The 17839-nt window shown below is 44.1% G+C and overlaps 1 protein-coding gene across 2 annotated transcripts in view; it reads left to right on the forward strand.

The window, feature by feature from the left end:
* Positions 1–1224: 1224 nt before the first annotated feature.
* Positions 1225–17839, forward strand: part of LOC130381360 (NACHT, LRR and PYD domains-containing protein 3-like) — a 34609-nt gene continuing 17994 nt past the window's right edge. Inside the window, exons 1-7 of one of the 2 annotated variants that reach the window (XM_056588941.1) lie at positions 1225–1240; positions 7312–7408; positions 7616–7711; positions 7786–7896; positions 9622–9738; positions 12175–12244; positions 12435–12615. In XM_056588941.1, coding sequence (XP_056444916.1) covers positions 7326–7408; positions 7616–7711; positions 7786–7896; positions 9622–9738; positions 12175–12244; positions 12435–12615 — 658 coding nt within the window. In that variant the 5' untranslated portion in view covers positions 1225–1240; positions 7312–7325. Of the gene's footprint in view, positions 1241–7311; positions 7409–7615; positions 7712–7785; positions 7897–9621; positions 9739–12174; positions 12245–12434; positions 12616–17839 lie in introns of those variants that run through there. The other variant, XM_056588942.1, reaches the window with a different exon arrangement.

The following is a 17839-nucleotide window of genomic DNA, read 5'->3' on the forward strand; positions in this document are numbered from 1 at the left end:
CTGTTTTCTCCTCAAAACCATTTATAACCTTTAATGCTATAACATTAACAGCTGCAGTCATGTAGCAATGTTTAAAGGATCCATGTTAATGATAATAATCCATAGACTATATTTTTTGTAGTTTCTGCCTTTGAATAATGAATGACGTGTAACAATGTTGGTTTCCTGATTTAAATAAAAAAGTACACTTGACAGACCTCCAGCTCTGTCTGGAGACATGATGTCACAGCAACATGACAAGGAGTTCAAACGCATCAAAACACCCTCACCCTCACCCACATGAAGGCCGATGTCTACATGAATAGGAGCCATGGAGGGTCTTCTATTCATTTGTGGTGTTGACGTCACACTCATGGGACCATAGCAATCTGTTTTTGGTTAAAAAAAACTATTTCTGCACAAACGGTTGCAGGTGACCCTCACACAATCATGAGAGTATCTCATCCAGATAGAATAACGTGTGTGTGTGTGTGTGTGTGTGTGTGTGTGTGTGTGTGTGTGTGTGTGTGTGTGTGTGTGTGTGTGTGTGTGTGTGTGTGTGTGTGTGTGTGTGTGTGTGTGTGCGCGCCTTGCCTTGGCCATTCCATACCTGTCAGTAAAGGGTGTGAGGAAGGAAAAACACAAGATGAATCCAACCCAACGAGATGACTCATTTAAGAGGAATGAATGAAGGAAATAGTCAACTAAATACCTAGTCTGTTATAGAATCACACGCCAGTACAACATGCTAACCCTTACTGAGTACTCTGTACTCTGAGCATCTTGTACTGAAAAGAAAAATCATCCATCTATTGTATAGATTCTACTGATTCATACGTTCACACTGATGCAGATCTAGTGTTCATATGAACAAGGTGATGATGTCTTTAAAGGATGAAAGAGGCCTTTTCTACTTGATGTGCTTCTATTCATGACTTTATCAGTCTCTTTATTGATAACATGGTATCTATGTTCTGTTGGTTCTGCTGTACAGAAGCAGCTGACTCAGTGACTGAGTGGCTCTACATGCTGGTTGAACCATTAAGGGTCTCTTGGTTTTTCTCTGAGCCTCTACGCATTACAGCTCTCTGTCCATTGTTCATATTTTAATAAAGTAATTATTCTTGGATCAGCCTCCTTAGGATGTTAGTTCATGTCTGGGAGGAGCATGAACCGGTCCAACTGGTTGGTTCATCATTTCCTTGTTGTGAGTCGGACGGTTTGGTGTGGCTCACTTCATCACAGCAGGAAGACGACTAAGGTACTGTAGTCCACTCTGATCCGTGATGGATCATAAATATGAATAACTTTGAATCTTATTAATAGGGTGATGGTTAAAAATGTTAGTAAATGTATGGATGCATTGCTATTCGTCAAAATTGCTATTGAATAATTTTGAAGATTCCTGCTCTGTAGAATGCTACGTGTTAGACTGTGGGCATTGGGGATCAAAACCCAGAAGCTTCCAGCCAGGAGTCAAGCGTCAGGTTGACGTTAATAATGATAATTTCAATGTAAAGTCAAGGTTCAGGTTGAGGTTATATATGTTTCCTCTGATTTAGGATTTGCTCTAAATCACAAAGTGTCCTGTGGCCAGTTGTTATATTTGTAGTGCGGTATTATGATTACATTATTTGTACAGGAAGACGGCCATCTTTGTTAGTGAAGGTGTCATATTGTACTGGGTCTTGATCTCTGTGGGCCTGCATCAATCTGCAGTAGTGTAGGCCTACTCTATATCTGAGAGCATCACCCGTATGAGAGGGTCATGACCTTCAAGGTGAATTAACACTGCCACCACCGCCTCAACACACAACTGGTTCGTGTTCTTCAGCTCAGCCAATCCCACTGACATCCTCTCACCAGCAGGGGGTGCTGCGGTGCAGCTTTTCGAGGGTTTCAAAACGGACCCTGTGTCAAATCATTTGGTTTAGAAGTACTGGTGCTTAGCTTTGCCACATCATTTGGTTTACTACTCTCAAGACGTGTAAATGATTCATGTAGGCCTACTCTTATAGCAAATATTACACTTTACTACAGCTGGAGTTGAATGAATCCCAGACTGCAGCAGAGTAGACCGTTTGTGACTTTTAAAGGGTAGGATGTTAAACGTGGCAAAGGCGAAGATTTGTGTGTGTGTGTGTGTGTGTGTGTGTGTGTGTGTGTGTGTGTGTGTGTGTGTGTGTGTGTGTGTGTGTGTGTGTGTGTGTGTGTGTGTGTGTGTGTGTGTGTGTGTGTGTGTGCGTGTACTCTGAGTACTCTGTACTCTGAGTACTCTCTCCACTCTGAGTCCTCTGTCCACTCTGAGGACTCTGCACTCTGAGTTGACAGAGCTCAGAGCTCTCTGTCCATGCTTCATATTTTAATGAGCTGATTATTATTCATCACTGAGTGAGGTCATGGATCAGCCGCCTATAATAATAATAATAATAATACATTTAATTTAGAGGCGCCTTTCAAAACCCCCAAGGTCACCTTACAGAGCATATAGTCATCATACATTTTTTAAAAAACAAGACATTGAGGAAAAATAAATAAATAAATAAATAAATAAATAAACATAAGCAATAATAAATAAATAAAACAAAAACAAGACAAAACAAAACAAAACAAAAAAACAATCAAAACAGTGATCAGTTAGACGTTGTGTGCGAGTTTGAACAGGTGAGTTTTGAGTTGTGACTTGAAGGTTGTAATGGTGTCTGACTGTTTTATGTGTGGGGGGAGGGAGTTCCAGAGCCTGGGTGCTGAACAGCTGAATGACCGGGCACCCATTGAAGTGAGTCGTGATGTGGGGATACATAGTAGTCCAGCAGAGGTTGAGCGGAGGGAGCGGGAGGGAGTGTATTCTTGGAGGAGGTCGCAGAGATAACTGGGGGCTAGGTTGTGGAGAGCTTTGTAGGTGAGGAGTAGGGTTTTGTATTGGATGCGGTAGTGTACTGGGAGCCAGTGAAGTTGAATGAGGACAGGGGTGATGTGGTCAGATGATTTGGTGCGGGTGATGATCCGGGCGGCTGAGTTCTGAATGATCTGCAGTCTGTTGATGAGTTTGGTGGGGAGTCCGGTGAGGAGGGCGTTGCAGTAGTCTATGCGTGATGTGACAAATGAGTGAACTAGGATTTCAGTGCTGGATTGGGTCAGTGATGGGCGGAGTCTGGCGATGTTGCGAAGGTGGAAGAATGCAGTCCGGGTGATGTTGTGAATATGGGGTGCGAATGAGAGGGTGTTGTCCAGGATGACGCCGAGGCTCTTGACTTTGGAGGAGAAGGGTACTGGGAATCCATCGATAATTATGAGTGGAGCTGGGGTGTGTTGTGATTTAGTGAGGGTGGATTTGGATCCGATGAGCAGGGCCTCGGTCTTGTTTCCATTGAGTTTCAGGAAGTTCCTGCTCAACCAGCTCCGGATCTCTTCCAGGCACGTGATGAGGGAAGTGGGGGGGATGGCAGCGGTGGGTTTGGTGGAGATGTAGACCTGTGTGTCGTCAGCGTAGCAGTGAAAATGGACCCCATGGTGACGGAGGAGTGTGCCCAGCGGGAGGAGGTAAGTGGTGAAGAGGAGTGGACCCAAGACTGACCCCTGGGGGACACCCAGTGAGACACCTGAACACCCAGACTTGTGGTTGCTTAGTTGAACAAATTGTTGACGGCCGGTGAGGTAGGATGTAAACCAGGAGAGTGCAGCACCAGTGATCCCAATACCAGCTAGGCGGTCCAGGAGCAGAGGGTGGGAGATGGTGTCGAATGCTGCGCTGAGATCGAGGAGGATGAGAATGGTGAGTAATCCAGAGTCGGCTGCAAGGAGGAGGTCGTTGGTGATTTTGACTAGGGCTGTTTCAGTGCTGTGTTTTGGACGGAAGCCAGATTGGAACGGTTCGTGGAGATTGTTAGTGTCGAGGTGGGACTGTAGTTGTGCGGCAACCACCCTTTCAAGTGTTTTGGAGATGAAAGGGAGATTGGAGATGGGCCGGTAATGGTTAAGGTCAGTTGGGTCAGCACCAGGTTTTTTCAGGATGGGAGTGATGGCAGCCAGCTTGAGAGTGGGGGGTACAGTACCAGTAGTGAGGGAGGAGTTAATTATGTTGGTGATCATGGGGGAGATGGACGGAAGACATGCTTTGACAAGGGAGGTGGGAAGAGGATCGAGCTGACAGGTGGTGGTTTTGGCTTTGCGGATGAGTTCTGAAACGGTCTGTTCTGTTACTAGGGTGAAGTCAGAGAGGGAGCTGATGAGAGGTTGGCCAGAGGTGATCATCCAGGGTGGGTCATCAGAGGGGGTGCGAGATGAGGCCAGTTGTTGGTGAATGGTGTTGATTTTAGAGCTGAAGAAGTCAAGGAACGCAGTGCATTGGGTGGTGGAAATGTCTGGAGGGAGAGATTTAGGAGGCTGAAGTAAGTGGCTGACTGTTGAGAAGAGGACTCTGCTGTTGCCTGTACCAGTGTTGATGAGGTTGGAGTAGTATGAGGTTTTGGCAGTAGTGAGGGCATTCTTGTAGTGATGGAGGTGGTCCGAATACATTTGGCGGTGTACAGTGAGTTGAGTCTTTTTGTAGAGTCGCTCCAGTCGACGACCAGTGGCTTTGAGCTGGCGCAGATGAGGAGTGAACCAGGGAGCAGTGTGGGTGAATGAGACTGAACGGGTTTTCAGGGGGGCCAGGGTGGTGAGGGAGGAGGAGAGGCAGTTATTGTAGTGAGTGACCAGGTCAGTCAGGGAGGAAGCTGGGGGAGGGTTGGGGTAGGAGCTGATCATGGTGGAGAGGTCTGTGGTGTTGATAAGTTTGATGTTTCTGAAGGAGATGGTCCGTTGTTCCTTGGTTTTGTGTAGTTGGGTATGAATGTCAAAAAGTACAGCTTTGTGGTCGGAGATGGGGAAATCAATGACATCAAGGTTAGTGGGAGTGATGTCAGTGCAGCAGATTAAATCCAGAATGTGACCTTTGTTATGGGTTGGGAGGTTGACATGTTGTGTGATGCCAAGACAGTCCAGAAGTGATGTGAAGTCATTAGCAAAAGTACAGGATGGGTTGTCAATGTGGATGTTGAAATCACCAAGGAGGATAACAGTGGGGGACATTGCACATACAGATGTAAGTAGTGATGAGAATTCATTGAGGAAAACGGCGGAGGGTTTTGGCGGTCTGTAAATGGTGACAATGATAGTGGGTTTGGGGCCTGAGAGTTTTACAGCTAGACATTCAAAGGAGGAATGAAGGGGGACTGTGACAGTGGTGACTTTGATGTTATCACGATGGAGGAGAGCGAGGCCACCCCCCCTCCCATTAACCCGGGGTTTACTAATAAAAGAAAAACCTGGTGGGACAGCTTCATTTAGATGGGAGAAGTCATTTGGTTGTTGCCAGGTCTCAGTGAGGCAGAGAATGTCTAGGCTCTGGTCAACAATAAAGTCATTTATCAAAAGGTCCTTATTACTGAGGGATCTGGTGTTCAGCAGACAGAGTTTCAGACAGGTGAGTGGAGTGTAGCAGGTTGCTTTGAGCAGAGGGGACAGTACACTGTGATTGACGGGACTGACCGTACGGGCTGTGCGAGGAGGGGGGCGGGGCCCAGTGGACCAGAAGGAGCGGATGTTTTTGTTGCTGGTGTGAGTGTACTGGAAATTCCATCCAGAGCCTCGGTGGATGTATTTTGGTCGTTTGAGAATGTCCTGGTGGGATGCAAGCTGAGGTGGTTGGGTCCTTGAGAAGATCCGTAGACGTAACATCTCCGTTACCGAGTAACGGAGCGGCAGAGATGCGCTCGTTACGTGAGAGTCAAACATAGCGCAATCCAGAGGAACAGGTTAAAATCCACAGGTTGTGAAGTCGGAAGAAGCCAGCGGTAGATCCAGGCGATTATGGTGAAGCCACAGAGCCAGCACGGCGGAGGCAGAGGAGTGGAGCAAGCCGGTTGTAGCTACGCTGGAGACGGGGAAGCCAGTTGGACGGCGCCGGGGGTTAACAGCAGTCTAGCCGGCCAGCAGGTGTCATCCACCAACAGCTGCACGACTCCACGCACAAAACACAAAACAAAACACGCAGACGTTTAACGTTCAGAAATAAATAAATAAATCAAGAAAACTGACGCAGTTACTTAACTTAATTTTGTAGTCCGATCCGAGGTCCAGAAGGGTTTCAGACAGAAGGTGTTGAAAGTAAGCAAAAGAAAACTGATTAAAAAGTTAAAAGACTAGAAAGAAAAAGAAAATCGCGAAAAAATAATGTTCAGAATGACGTTCCGGTGAGCAGCAGCAGCAACAGCGTTCAAAAGGCAACAGCGTCCACCAACTGTACGACCTCACGTATAAAACACGTAAAAATAAAGAAAACGGGCGCACTGACAATAGTGAAAAGTGACTATATATAACAAGTAAACTTAGCTAAACTACTAAAGACCAAAAAAAACAACAAAATGTTCAATGCAATCGTGAGAAATATTGGAAATACTGAATAAAAACAAGCCATACAGAGCGGCGTTAGACTCGCCAGCGTCCCCGTTACTAGGCTAGTCTGGAGAGGTTAGTCTGGGAGGAGTATGAACTGAGAGGGGAACTGGTCCAACAGGAAGTAAACTAAGATACTGTAGTCCACTCTTATCCGTGATAGATCATAAATATGAATAACGTTGTATCTTATCAGTAGGTTGATCTTTTTTAAGATTCCTGCTCTACAGGATGCTACGTATTAGACTGTGGGCATTGGGGATCGAACCCGGAACCTTCCAGCCTGGAGTTAAGCGTCAGGTTGACGTTAATAATGACTTTTTTTTCTTGTGTATTCTTGTGTCCTGTGGTGACTTTAAAGGTACTTGGGACAGAATGAGCAGTTGTTATATTTGTAGTGCGGTATTATGATCATATTATTTAGACAGCAAGACGGCCATCTTCGTTAGTGAAGGTGTTTAGACGTCATCTTGTACTGGATCTTGTTCTCTGCAAGCCTGCATCACAGATCTGGTTGTGATGTCATACCACATGAGGAAGTCCATATATGGTCCTGCCTTCAGAGGGGTTTAACCAGCACAGGGAGCAGTTGGTATGATATCCGCACGGTGAACTTGATCTTATCAGACACTTTTGAAGCCCTTTGAGACCTTCTCTGTGGAATGATGAATAGTTATTAAAGAGTGTATCAGACACTTCTGGGCAGCATCTCCACATCTTTTCCCTCCTTGAGAATGAGAGGGTCTATGAATCTGTGTCTAGGAAAGACCACGCTGCCTCTCGTCCAGAGAGACAGAGACAACAGCCCCCTTGGACCGGAAATACACAGCTCATATGAAAGCAGAGAATAAACACTGAGTGGACGTAGAAACAAGGAGTTGTGTTTGTGTCCAGGTCTCCAGTCTACTATGGATGAGGAGAGAGAGGATGGGGGTTCTACCCCTAAGACCGCTCTGTCTGGGGAACATGGCCGCCAGAGCAAAGCTAAGAGGTAAGAAGAGGATCTCTCTGTCTGTGACTGTTGTCCATCTCAGAGCTCAGCAGTGATACATCATGACTCCATCATTAGTCTGAGTAACAGCTGTGTGTGTGTGTGTGTGTGTGTGTGTGTGTGTGTGTGTGTGTGTGTGTGTGTGTGTGTGTGTGTGTGTGTGTGTGTGTGTGTGTGTGTGTGTGTGTGTGTGTGTGTGTGTTGAAGGCCAGAGCAGCAGCAGAGAGCAGAATCCCCTGGACCCAGCTGTGTCTCCAGGAAGAGTGACTGGTTAATGGAAAGAATTAACTGTTTTGAACCGAAGTGAGTATATATCAGAGATTATAAAAATACAGCATCCATCAAACAAACATAAATCCTGGTTATTATTTTTCTAGAAGAGTCCAGCCGCAAAGAGCAGACTCCCCTGGACCCAGCTGTGTCTCCATGAAGAGTGACCACTCTATGAATATACCTCCTAAAGATGGAAATCAGTCTATTGAGAAGAGGTGAGGATTTAAACAGTGTCCCTTGGTGTGAATGAGAGGAGGGATAAGGCTGTTTTAGTGATGTGGTTGACATGGTGAATGAGAGGAGGGATAAGGCTGTTTAGTGATGTGGTTGACATGGTGAATGAGAGGAGGGATAAGGCTGTTTTAGTGATGTGGTTGACATGGTGTGAATGAGAGGAGGGATAAGGCTGTTTAGTGATGTGGTTGACATGGTGAATGAGAGGAGGGGTAAGGCTGTTTAGTGATGTGGTTGACATGGTGAATGAGAGGAGGGATAAGGCTGTTTAGTGATGTGGTTGACATGGTGAATGAGAGGAGGGGTAAGGCTGTTTTAGTGATGTGGTTGACATGGTGAATGAGAGGAGGGGTAAGGCTGTTTAGTGATGTGGTTGACATGGTGAATGAGAGGAGGGGTAAGGCTGTTTTAGTGATGTGGTTGACATGGTGTGAATGAGAGGAGGGATAAGGCTGTTTAGTGATGTGGTTGACATGGTGAATGAGAGGAGGGATAAGGCTGTTTAGTGATGTGGTTGACATGGTGTGAATGAGAGGAGGGATAAGGCTGTTTAGTGATGTGGTTGACATGGTGAATGAGAGGAGGGGTAAGGCTGTTTAGTGATGTGGTTGACATGGTGAATGAGAGGAGGGGTAAGGCTGTTTAGTGATGTGGTTGACATGGTGAATGAGAGGAGGGGTAAGGTTGTTTTAGTGATGTGGTTGACATGGTGAATGAGAGGAGGGATAAGGCTGTTTAGTGATGTGGTTGACATGGTGAATGAGAGGAGGGGTAAGGCTGTTTTAGTGATGTGGTTGACATGGTGAATGAGAGGAGGGGTAAGGCTGTTTAGTGATGTGGTTGACATGGTGAATGAGAGGAGGGGTAAGGCTGTTTAGTGATGTGGTTGACATGGTGAATGAGAGGAGGGATAAGGCTGTTTAGTGATGTGGTTGACATGGTGAATGAGAGGAGGGGTAAGGCTGTTTAGTGATGTGGTTGACATGGTGAATGAGAGGAGGGATAAGGCTGTTTTAGTGATGTGGTTGACATGGTGAATGAGAGGAGGGATAAGGCTGTTTAGTGATGTGGTTGACATGGTGAATGAGAGGAGGGGTAAGGCTGTTTAGTGATGTGGTTGACATGGTGTGAATGAGAGGAGGGATAAGGCTGTTTAGTGATGTGGTTGACATGGTGTGAATGAGAGGAGGGGTAAGGCTGTTTAGTGATGTGGTTGACATGGTGTGAATGAGAGGAGGGGTAAGGCTGTTTAGTGATGTGGTTGACATGGTGAATGAGAGGAGGGATAAGGCTGTTTAGTGATGTGGTTGACATGGTGAATGAGAGGAGGGATAAGGCTGTTTAGTGATGTGGTTGACATGGTGAATGAGAGGAGGGATAAGGCTGTTTAGTGATGTGGTTGACATGGTGTGAATGAGAGGAGGGATAAGGCTGTTTAGTGATGTGGTTGACATGGTGAATGAGAGGAGGGATACGGCTGTTTAGTGATGTGGTTGACATGGTGAATGAGAGGAGGGATAAGGCTGTTTAGTGATGTGGTTGACATGGTGAATGAGAGGAGGGATAAGGCTGTTTAGTGATGTGGTTGACATGGTGAATGAGAGGAGGGGTAAGGCTGTTTAGTGATGTGGTTGACATGGTGAATGAGAGGAGGGATAAGGCTGTTTTAGTGATGTGGTTGACTTGGTCTGATCTTGTTTATCTAGAAGAGTCCAGCAGCAGAGAGCAGACTCCCCTGGACCCAGCTGTGTCTCTATGAAGATTGACCGCTCTATGGGTCAACCTCCTCTCCTTAAAGATGGACGCCCCTCCAGAGAGGAGAGGTAGGAGTATTAAACAGAAAATGACAACAGAACAGTTGGTTGTTATCAGACTCTACTGATACTCTCTCTCTCACAATCAATCATTAACTAACTGAAGAGGATTACTGGTATACCTATACTCCTTACACACACACACACACACACACACACACACACACACACACACACACACACACACACACACACACACACACACACACACAAAGCCATTAACTATTAAATCATCCACAAGCAGATAAGGTGCAATCAACTTTATGAATCCCACACGGGGGAATCACTTGTTATTGCAGCTCAAGAGTGAAAAGTACAGCGAAAGACGTACCGCCTCAAAAAAAGGCGAAAAACTCTGACGTGACCGCCTCAACACACAGGTCACTGGTGACGACTGGTCCGTGTTCTTCAGCTCAGCCAATCCCACTGACATCCTCTCACCAGCAGGTGGTGCTGCGGTACACCTGTTCGAGGGTTTCAAAACGGACCCTGTGTCAAATCATTTGGTTTACTACTCTCAAGACGTTTAAATGATTCATGTTCTAGCAAAATGTTCCACTTTACTAAAGCTGGAGTTGAATGAATCACAGACTGCATCAGAGTAGACCGTTTGAGATTTTTAAATGGTAGGATGTTAAACGTGGCAAAGGCGAAGACTTCTGTGTGTGTGTGTGTGTGTGTGTGTGTGTGTGTGTGTGTGTGTGTGTGTGTGTGTGTGTGTGTGTGTGTGTGTGTGTGTGTGTGTGTGTGTGTGTGTGTGTGTGTGTGTGTGTGTGTGTGTGTGTGTGTGTGTGTGTGTGATCCTGAAGGCTAGCTTCAATTTCCCTGAAAGCACGTGACGGCAGAGAGGGGCGGGTCCTGTGAGTTGCGTGGCTATGAAAGTTCACTGTACCTCGAGGCTACCTCCTCGTCCACTGAACTGCACCTCGTTGTTCGAGGCTACATCCTCGTCCACTGAACTGCACCTCGTTGTTCGCGGCTACTTCCTCGTCCACTGAACTGCACCTTGTTGTTCAAGGCTACTTCCTTGTCCACTGAACTGCACCTTGTTGTTCAAGGCTACTTCCTTGTCCACTGAACTGCACCTTGTTGCTCAAGGCTACTTCCTTGTTCACTGAACTGCACCTCGTTGTTCGAGGATTCTTCCCCGTCCTCCGCAGTAAGGACCCTCAACTCGATCTTTCTCGAATTCCAAACCTTTTCTCTGACTAAATTGTTGTAGAAGCTCTTCAACATCCTTTTCCTTCACTTGCATTTTCGGAGGAAAGAGGTTGTAGTTTAGGTTCAGCTCTTGTCTCTTGTAGTAGAGCTGGCCCCTGTGAGGTCATGATAACAGCTGACTGATATAAAGTTATAACAGCTTATTGTTAGTGTGGTGGTTTAGAGCAGGATAACAGCTGACTGATATAAAGTTATAACAGCTTATTGTTAGTGTGATGGTTTAGAGCAAGATAACAGCTGACTGATATAAAGTTATAACATCTTGTTATGGTGTGTTCCTGAATCCTCGGACGCCAGCCTTCCGAGTTGCAACTTTTTACTTAATTTCCTGTCTCAGAGCATTTATAGAGCTCGTAAGTCCGCCCCTTCCGGTAGACCCCAATGGGACCTATGAGATCGTAAAATATGAATGGGTTTCAATGGAGAGAAAGTAATTATTTTCTGGTCCCAGTCTTTATATGCCCTGGATAACGCATATGTTGTTGTGGATTTTAATCATACATTTTGAGAGTTTGACCGTTTATTGTGCAATTGTTCAGTCAAAGGCTGTAGAGAAAACACAATGAGAAAGACTACATGTCTCGTATGTGACGTCACGCTCCCTGCAACTGGCGTGGATCATCGGCATAACTGAACATTTACACATGTCCCCGACTTATAATGATTTTCACCTCTTTCGATTCTGTTATCCTCCCCTTGGAAAAAAGTGGTGAAGTGGAGCAGAGAGATCCCCATGTCTGTACCAGAGTGGTGGTGACGTATATCATTTGCGTCGAGAGCAGCGGAGAGCTGTAGTTCACGAAGCGGCCTTACACAAAACCTAACATCATCAAACTTCTTCCCGAAATTTTTTTGGTTTTCTTTGCATGAAAAATGATAATTCTATTGTATATGTATTTGATGTATTGTATTGTAATATATGTTATTGTACGTCTACAGAGATGTTAGGTATATTAGGGTTACAATCTACAGTCGTGAACCAGAGGGCGGTACCACAGCCTCCCTCTGTGTCTCATGGCCTCCTGGTCCCAATAAGAAACCCTTCACAGAGCGCCTGCTGTAGAGACCGATGATGAGCTGTGGAGAAGAACAGCCCGTCCTAACAGTACCAATGTCCCATCACGTGTGTGTGTGTGTGTGTGTGTGTGTGTGTGTGTGTGTGTGTGTGTGTGTGTGTGTGTGTGTGTGTGTGTGTGTGTGTGTGTGTGTGTGTATTCTCCGCAGACAACAACAGGAGTTGTCAAAGGTTACCAGTGCTCAGTCTGTACAGCAGCATCAAACAGAGCTGATCAAGGTGTGTAAATGTCCACCAAGTCATCTGACTTCAGCTCTACTTGAACATTAGAAAGCATCTCTTGTGGTGCTAATAGTCTCCAGGCTTCCCTCTTCAGACCAGCGGGACGTGAATCCAGGACAGATGCTTCTGATGTCCTCAGTTTAGAGAGTTTAGTGTAAAATTCTCCTTGATGTTTGTTCTGTTCCAGAGGGCTGAGGAGAACGCACACCCTTTTCAAGACAAGGAGATGAAGAAGAGGGAGGAGGGGGAGGAGGGGGATGGTAAGAACGAGGAGCAGAGGAGGCGCGCCACAGAGGGAGTGGTGGACATCACAAAGCTCTGCCTGACGGAGATGAACCAGGAGGAACTGGCCGACACATCGTGGGGCGGTAAGAGACTCTTAAAAAAAAAAGAAAAAAAGCAGAATCAATTTGTGGCGCCCGGTGTTGTTTCTGTGGCGCTTTGGCACACATTGGTCTATGTATGGGAAACACTGGTGGGTCTATTTAATGATACGTGGCAATACATTGACATCTTACCAGTTTTGTATACATTATCTTTATTGAATTGCGTTCATAATATGCATTTGTCCCCCCGTTAATATACACTGCCATGGACTATATTATGCGTTACGTGTAGTGATCGACCGACATATCCGGTCGGTAAAACGCTTTTGGCCCGCCTATATTGATACATCGATATGATTGATTAATGCTCTGGGCCAGGGGAGGCCCATAATATACACAAGTATATTGCTCGTTCCCAGAGCGACTCACTGAGCAAATTCAAATTGTGCTTTCGCGAGAACTCTGGATTTCCAGTATTATCGGCTCCAAATATCGGCTCAAGAAAATCGGTATCGGCGTATTGGTTATCGGCTAAGGCTGATGAAAAAAATCTGTATCGGCCCTAAAAAATCTGTATCGGTCGATCCCTAGTTATGTGTTTAGTTTGCATGTGTTTAAACAAATGGGTGCAAACAAGCGCACCAACATTCATTCATTCTTTTAAACACACACACACGTGCACCCGCATTAATTCATTCTTTTCAACACTCTCTCACGGTAAAACAATGTTTTCTCACAATCGAATACTCATCATCCTAAAAGTTATGGGCTTGTACCAAGCCCCAACCACAGCGAGTTCTACCAGCATCCAATGCGGAAGGGACAAACATTGCAGTAGCACCGGGTGGCCACTACGAGGTGGTTGCTATGGACCAGGCTGCTATTTACAGCCTGGTCCAAAAAAACAATCCAGACAGTATGTTTACTTCATATCTCCATGACAACACTGAGGAGGGTTAATTTTTTTTTAAGCAGGCTAGTTTTTATTTAAAAAATTAAAAAAAAAAATTAAATGTAATGAATAATTAGGGTTGCGGCCTCTTGAGTGACAGCTAGCCGCTGACCCTCATCTCGCCTCGGAGGCTAGTTTTTCCTATCTCCGTCATCTTGACCTCGACTGCGTCGACCTCATTCCTATTGTTCATTCCGGTGCCAAGATTCCTTGCTCTGCGGTCAACTGTACCAACCGATCGTTTAAAAACGAATGAGCTACGGGGCTAATTCGGTGTACGTCGCCTAGATGGGCGTATCTCCCTCCCCCCCGACGTCACATCAATGCCCTTTTTTGGTTGAGAGGAAATGAGGCAGAGTCAAACTATGACAAGATGGCGACGCTCATAAGAAAAGAGAATTGGAAGCAGTTGGAATAACTGAGGTCTGCCCGGATGCTACATCCATTTGATATACTATCTATGGCTTGTACACGATGTCTGGGTCAAGAAAATATGTGTTTGCTGTACGGTGTTTGCAGCTGCATTGATTTAAAAGTACAACTTATTACCGCTGTATCGGCTGTTCTTTCCAAAAATAATTTAACCAACGTTATCATTTACCCTAAAACAAGACTTTGTTTTGGAAGGCTGGGATATAATTTGCTCAAGTTTATTATTAGGGTGCCAAGCACAAAGTGTGAAGGCAACCTATTGTAATTGTTAGTGTTTTTATTATTAGGGTGCCAAGCACAAAGTGTGAAGGCAACCTATTGTTATTGTTAGTGTTTTTATTATTAGGGTGCCAAGCACAAAGTGTGAAGGGAACCTGTTGTAATTGTTAGTGTTTTTATTATTAGGGTGCCAAGCACAAAGTGTGAAGGGAACCTGTTGTAATTGTTAGTGTTTTTATTATTAGGGTGCCAAGCACAAAGTGCGAAGGCAACCTATGGTAATTCTAAGTTTTATTATTATTATTCCCCCACGATTGACTTTCACAGCCTAAACCGCTCGCACGCTTTTAATGAAACTTACTAAAGCTGTAGAGGCTGACTCAAGATTAACAGAGAGCAAATATTACACTGATTGGCCCAACATCTATATTATATACATTATATCTCATAACCGCTTTGACGTAGAGTTATGACACTTTGTTAACACATGCATATCCTCACGGTGAACAAATATGCCCCAAGAACCTATGACTTTATTGGGATAGATTTACGACTATCTCGAAATTTGTTAAAAATACTAAATTCCCTAAGGATCCTAGGTTTTTTCAGTCAGTCAAAAATCCTTCAGCACGTATCATCTAAGGACCAATATCTTCAATCTGAAATTCATCTATGTCTGTACTTCAAAGATTAAAGCGCCCAGGAGCCATTGACTTCTAAAAAGGGTATGGTTTAAAACGCAAAAAGACTTGATTGCTTGTATCAACATCAAAATGGACTCCTATAATCTGGAGTCCAATACAAAAGTTGTTCAGGATCATATTCTGAACAAGATAAAGTCCACATATTTCCAATTAGGGCGTGGCATCGAAATTGGCGTGACCAAAATAACCACAGTTCATAGACGGAATGTTTGATTTGAGCGGGACCAACTAAGTGGCTGTTGGGGACCAAAGTTCCAACCGCCCAAGTAAAATGAAGTTGATTGGAAGAAAAACATGGCCGACAGAGGCTGAAATCGTCCAAAATTAACTTAATGCCAAAAGGCAATGTTAACTTGAACCAATCCTCATCAAACTTGGTGTAGTCAAGGCACATGGGTCAAGATGAACCCCTCCAAATTGTATCCATATCGGACAATATGGAGCGGTAAAACAATGGAAAATACAACCTCTCCAAATTTTACCCAGATCAGGCGATAGGGGGAGATATATCAATTAATTGAAAATGCAGACTTTGGACAGACATATTATTTGAACTTTTTCTTTTACAGTCATGAAGTCCGGTAGACATTTGTATCTCCTCATGGTTGAGCAAATGTTCCTAGGAAACACAGAACCTGTGACAAAATGGCGGCTGGACGTCCAAATTAGCCCAATCAATGATAGGTGACTAAAGGCGGGGTTAACGTGAGTCAATCATTACCAAACTTGGTGTATTTAGAGAAGCATCGGTCAAGGTTAACCAGGCTAAAGTTAATCAAAATAGGACTGTAGGGGGCGCTAAAGCAATCAATTGAAAACTTTAAATAATCATAACTCCTCAGCCTCATGACATTTTGTTCGCCCATCAACAGATCCAAGCTGATGCTATTCCAGCGTTGTCAGCCGTATGCAAACAAAACAGGTCTTAACTGTCTTCATCAGGGTCTTAATGGTCTGCGTCACAGTCTTAATGGTCTGACAGGGTCTTCATGGTCTGCGTCAGGGTCTTAATGGTCTGTTAGGGTCTTAATGGTCTGACAGGGTCTTATTGGTCGACTTTAGGCTTGGCACCCGTAAAATGCTGTTTGCAGCTTTAATTCATTGTTTAATTGTTATCAAAAAGGAGAGGTGCAAAACAAGCATACATGAACTTGATGAAGAGAATGTATAACAGGAATTTTGTTTTCCTTCTACATTTGTGCTATTTGCTAATGAATTTAGAGTGTGCGCGAGCAAGCGAAACGACAATGACAAGACGAAGCAAGAGAATACTTCCATCACAATAGGCCTTTTTAATCATTGTTTAATCACTATTGAAGCATAGTCTGGGGCAAATATAACGAAAGATCAACCTATATTTAGCCGTTTCAAGGTTACAGTTATGGCTTTCACAGGCTAGCGCCCCTCACTCAAGATGCCTTCCCCCTCACCTGCATGCACTCAATCGTCCAAATAATTGTAATCCAAAAATTAAACCAGTGGTGATCAGACTGTCCAGATAGTATTTATTATTGATTTGATTTCTCTTATGAAATCAAATCAAAAATTAAACCGATGGTGATCAGTGCGATTTTTCTTATTTTTACATGCGAGAAATGTGCTCCAGCAAAGTTTACGAATCCAAATCTCTCCTAGGGCACCAAAATAACTAGAGCCGGCCCTGTGTTGGGTCAGTCCAAAACCTTCTTATTAATACAAGATACTTTTGTTGACCAGTTGTCAATGTATTGATAGCTGAAACAAGGATTATAATGTAAAGATGTCACCAAACTTTCCAGTATAGCCAAAATATATTGGTTTACTGTTCGCTTACAGCCTACAACTAAAAGATAAATAACAATGTAAGCCGAAAAGTGTAAAGATACCAGCAGGTCATGAGAGGGTTCCTCTAAGTCAGGGGTTCTCAAAGTTTTGACAGCTGAGGGCCAATTTAGGAACCCAAAATTTGACTGAGGGCCGCCAAATGAAAAAAAAAATTGGCAGGAAACGCCGTCAGCATCCCATTGGTGAAAAAAAACATTGAACCGTGGACCTCCGGGAGGGAGGTCAAGTGAGGTCTAAATCACGAAAAAGTAATGTACAGTCGGATTAAAACTAACAAATGTAAAAGGATTTAAATGAAAGCTAGAGAGAGTAGACTTTTCTCTTTATATTTATTTATTTTTGTTTAAATTAATATTGATATAATAATAATAAAAAATATATATATATATATATTTTTTTTTTATACCTGTATGTCATTGCGGGCCGCCAGGAATGTTTCTGCGGGCCGCCATTGGCCCACGGGCCAATGGCGCGTAAACCCTTTTGAAGGTCTCTGGATCTTGTTTGGACAAAAGCTCTTCTACATATTAAAGTGATAGGAAATAGGATTATCCTCTACTCTAGATTGTTGATGATGGTTAATCTGCACTCATGAAACACACGTCATAGAATAGACCAGTGGTTTTCAAACTGTGGGGCGCGCCCCCCCTGGGGGGCGCCAGAGTTCTTCAGGGGGGGCGCGACGTGAGAAAAAAATAAACCCGAAGAAAACCCTGAAAGACGATGATTCGTATCATCAGTCGTACTTCAACTGTAGAAGTAACATAACTAAATAAATTTTCAACCGTTTATCTTCGTGCAAACCATTTAACAAATCTACACACTTGTATCTTCAATAATATCGAAACAGAATTTCGATATCATTTAAAATGTCTTCAGAATCACAGTTTTAGTTTCATACTGCTTCGTTTTCAGTTGTTTCCATTGAAGAAGTCAGCCCATTCTGATACACCTACTTCTACATCGTAACTCATTCCTTTTTCAACCGTTTACCATCGTTCAAACCATTAAACAAATCTACACACTTGTATCTTCAATACTATCTAAACGGAATTTTGATAGCATTTATACTTTTTTCAGAATCACAGTTTTAGTTTCAAACCGGCGTCGTTTTCAGTTGCTTATAATAATTGAG

The sequence above is a fragment of the Gadus chalcogrammus genome, chromosome 4 (genome assembly GCF_026213295.1).
Source record: "Gadus chalcogrammus isolate NIFS_2021 chromosome 4, NIFS_Gcha_1.0, whole genome shotgun sequence".
NCBI lineage: Eukaryota > Metazoa > Chordata > Actinopteri > Gadiformes > Gadidae > Gadus > Gadus chalcogrammus.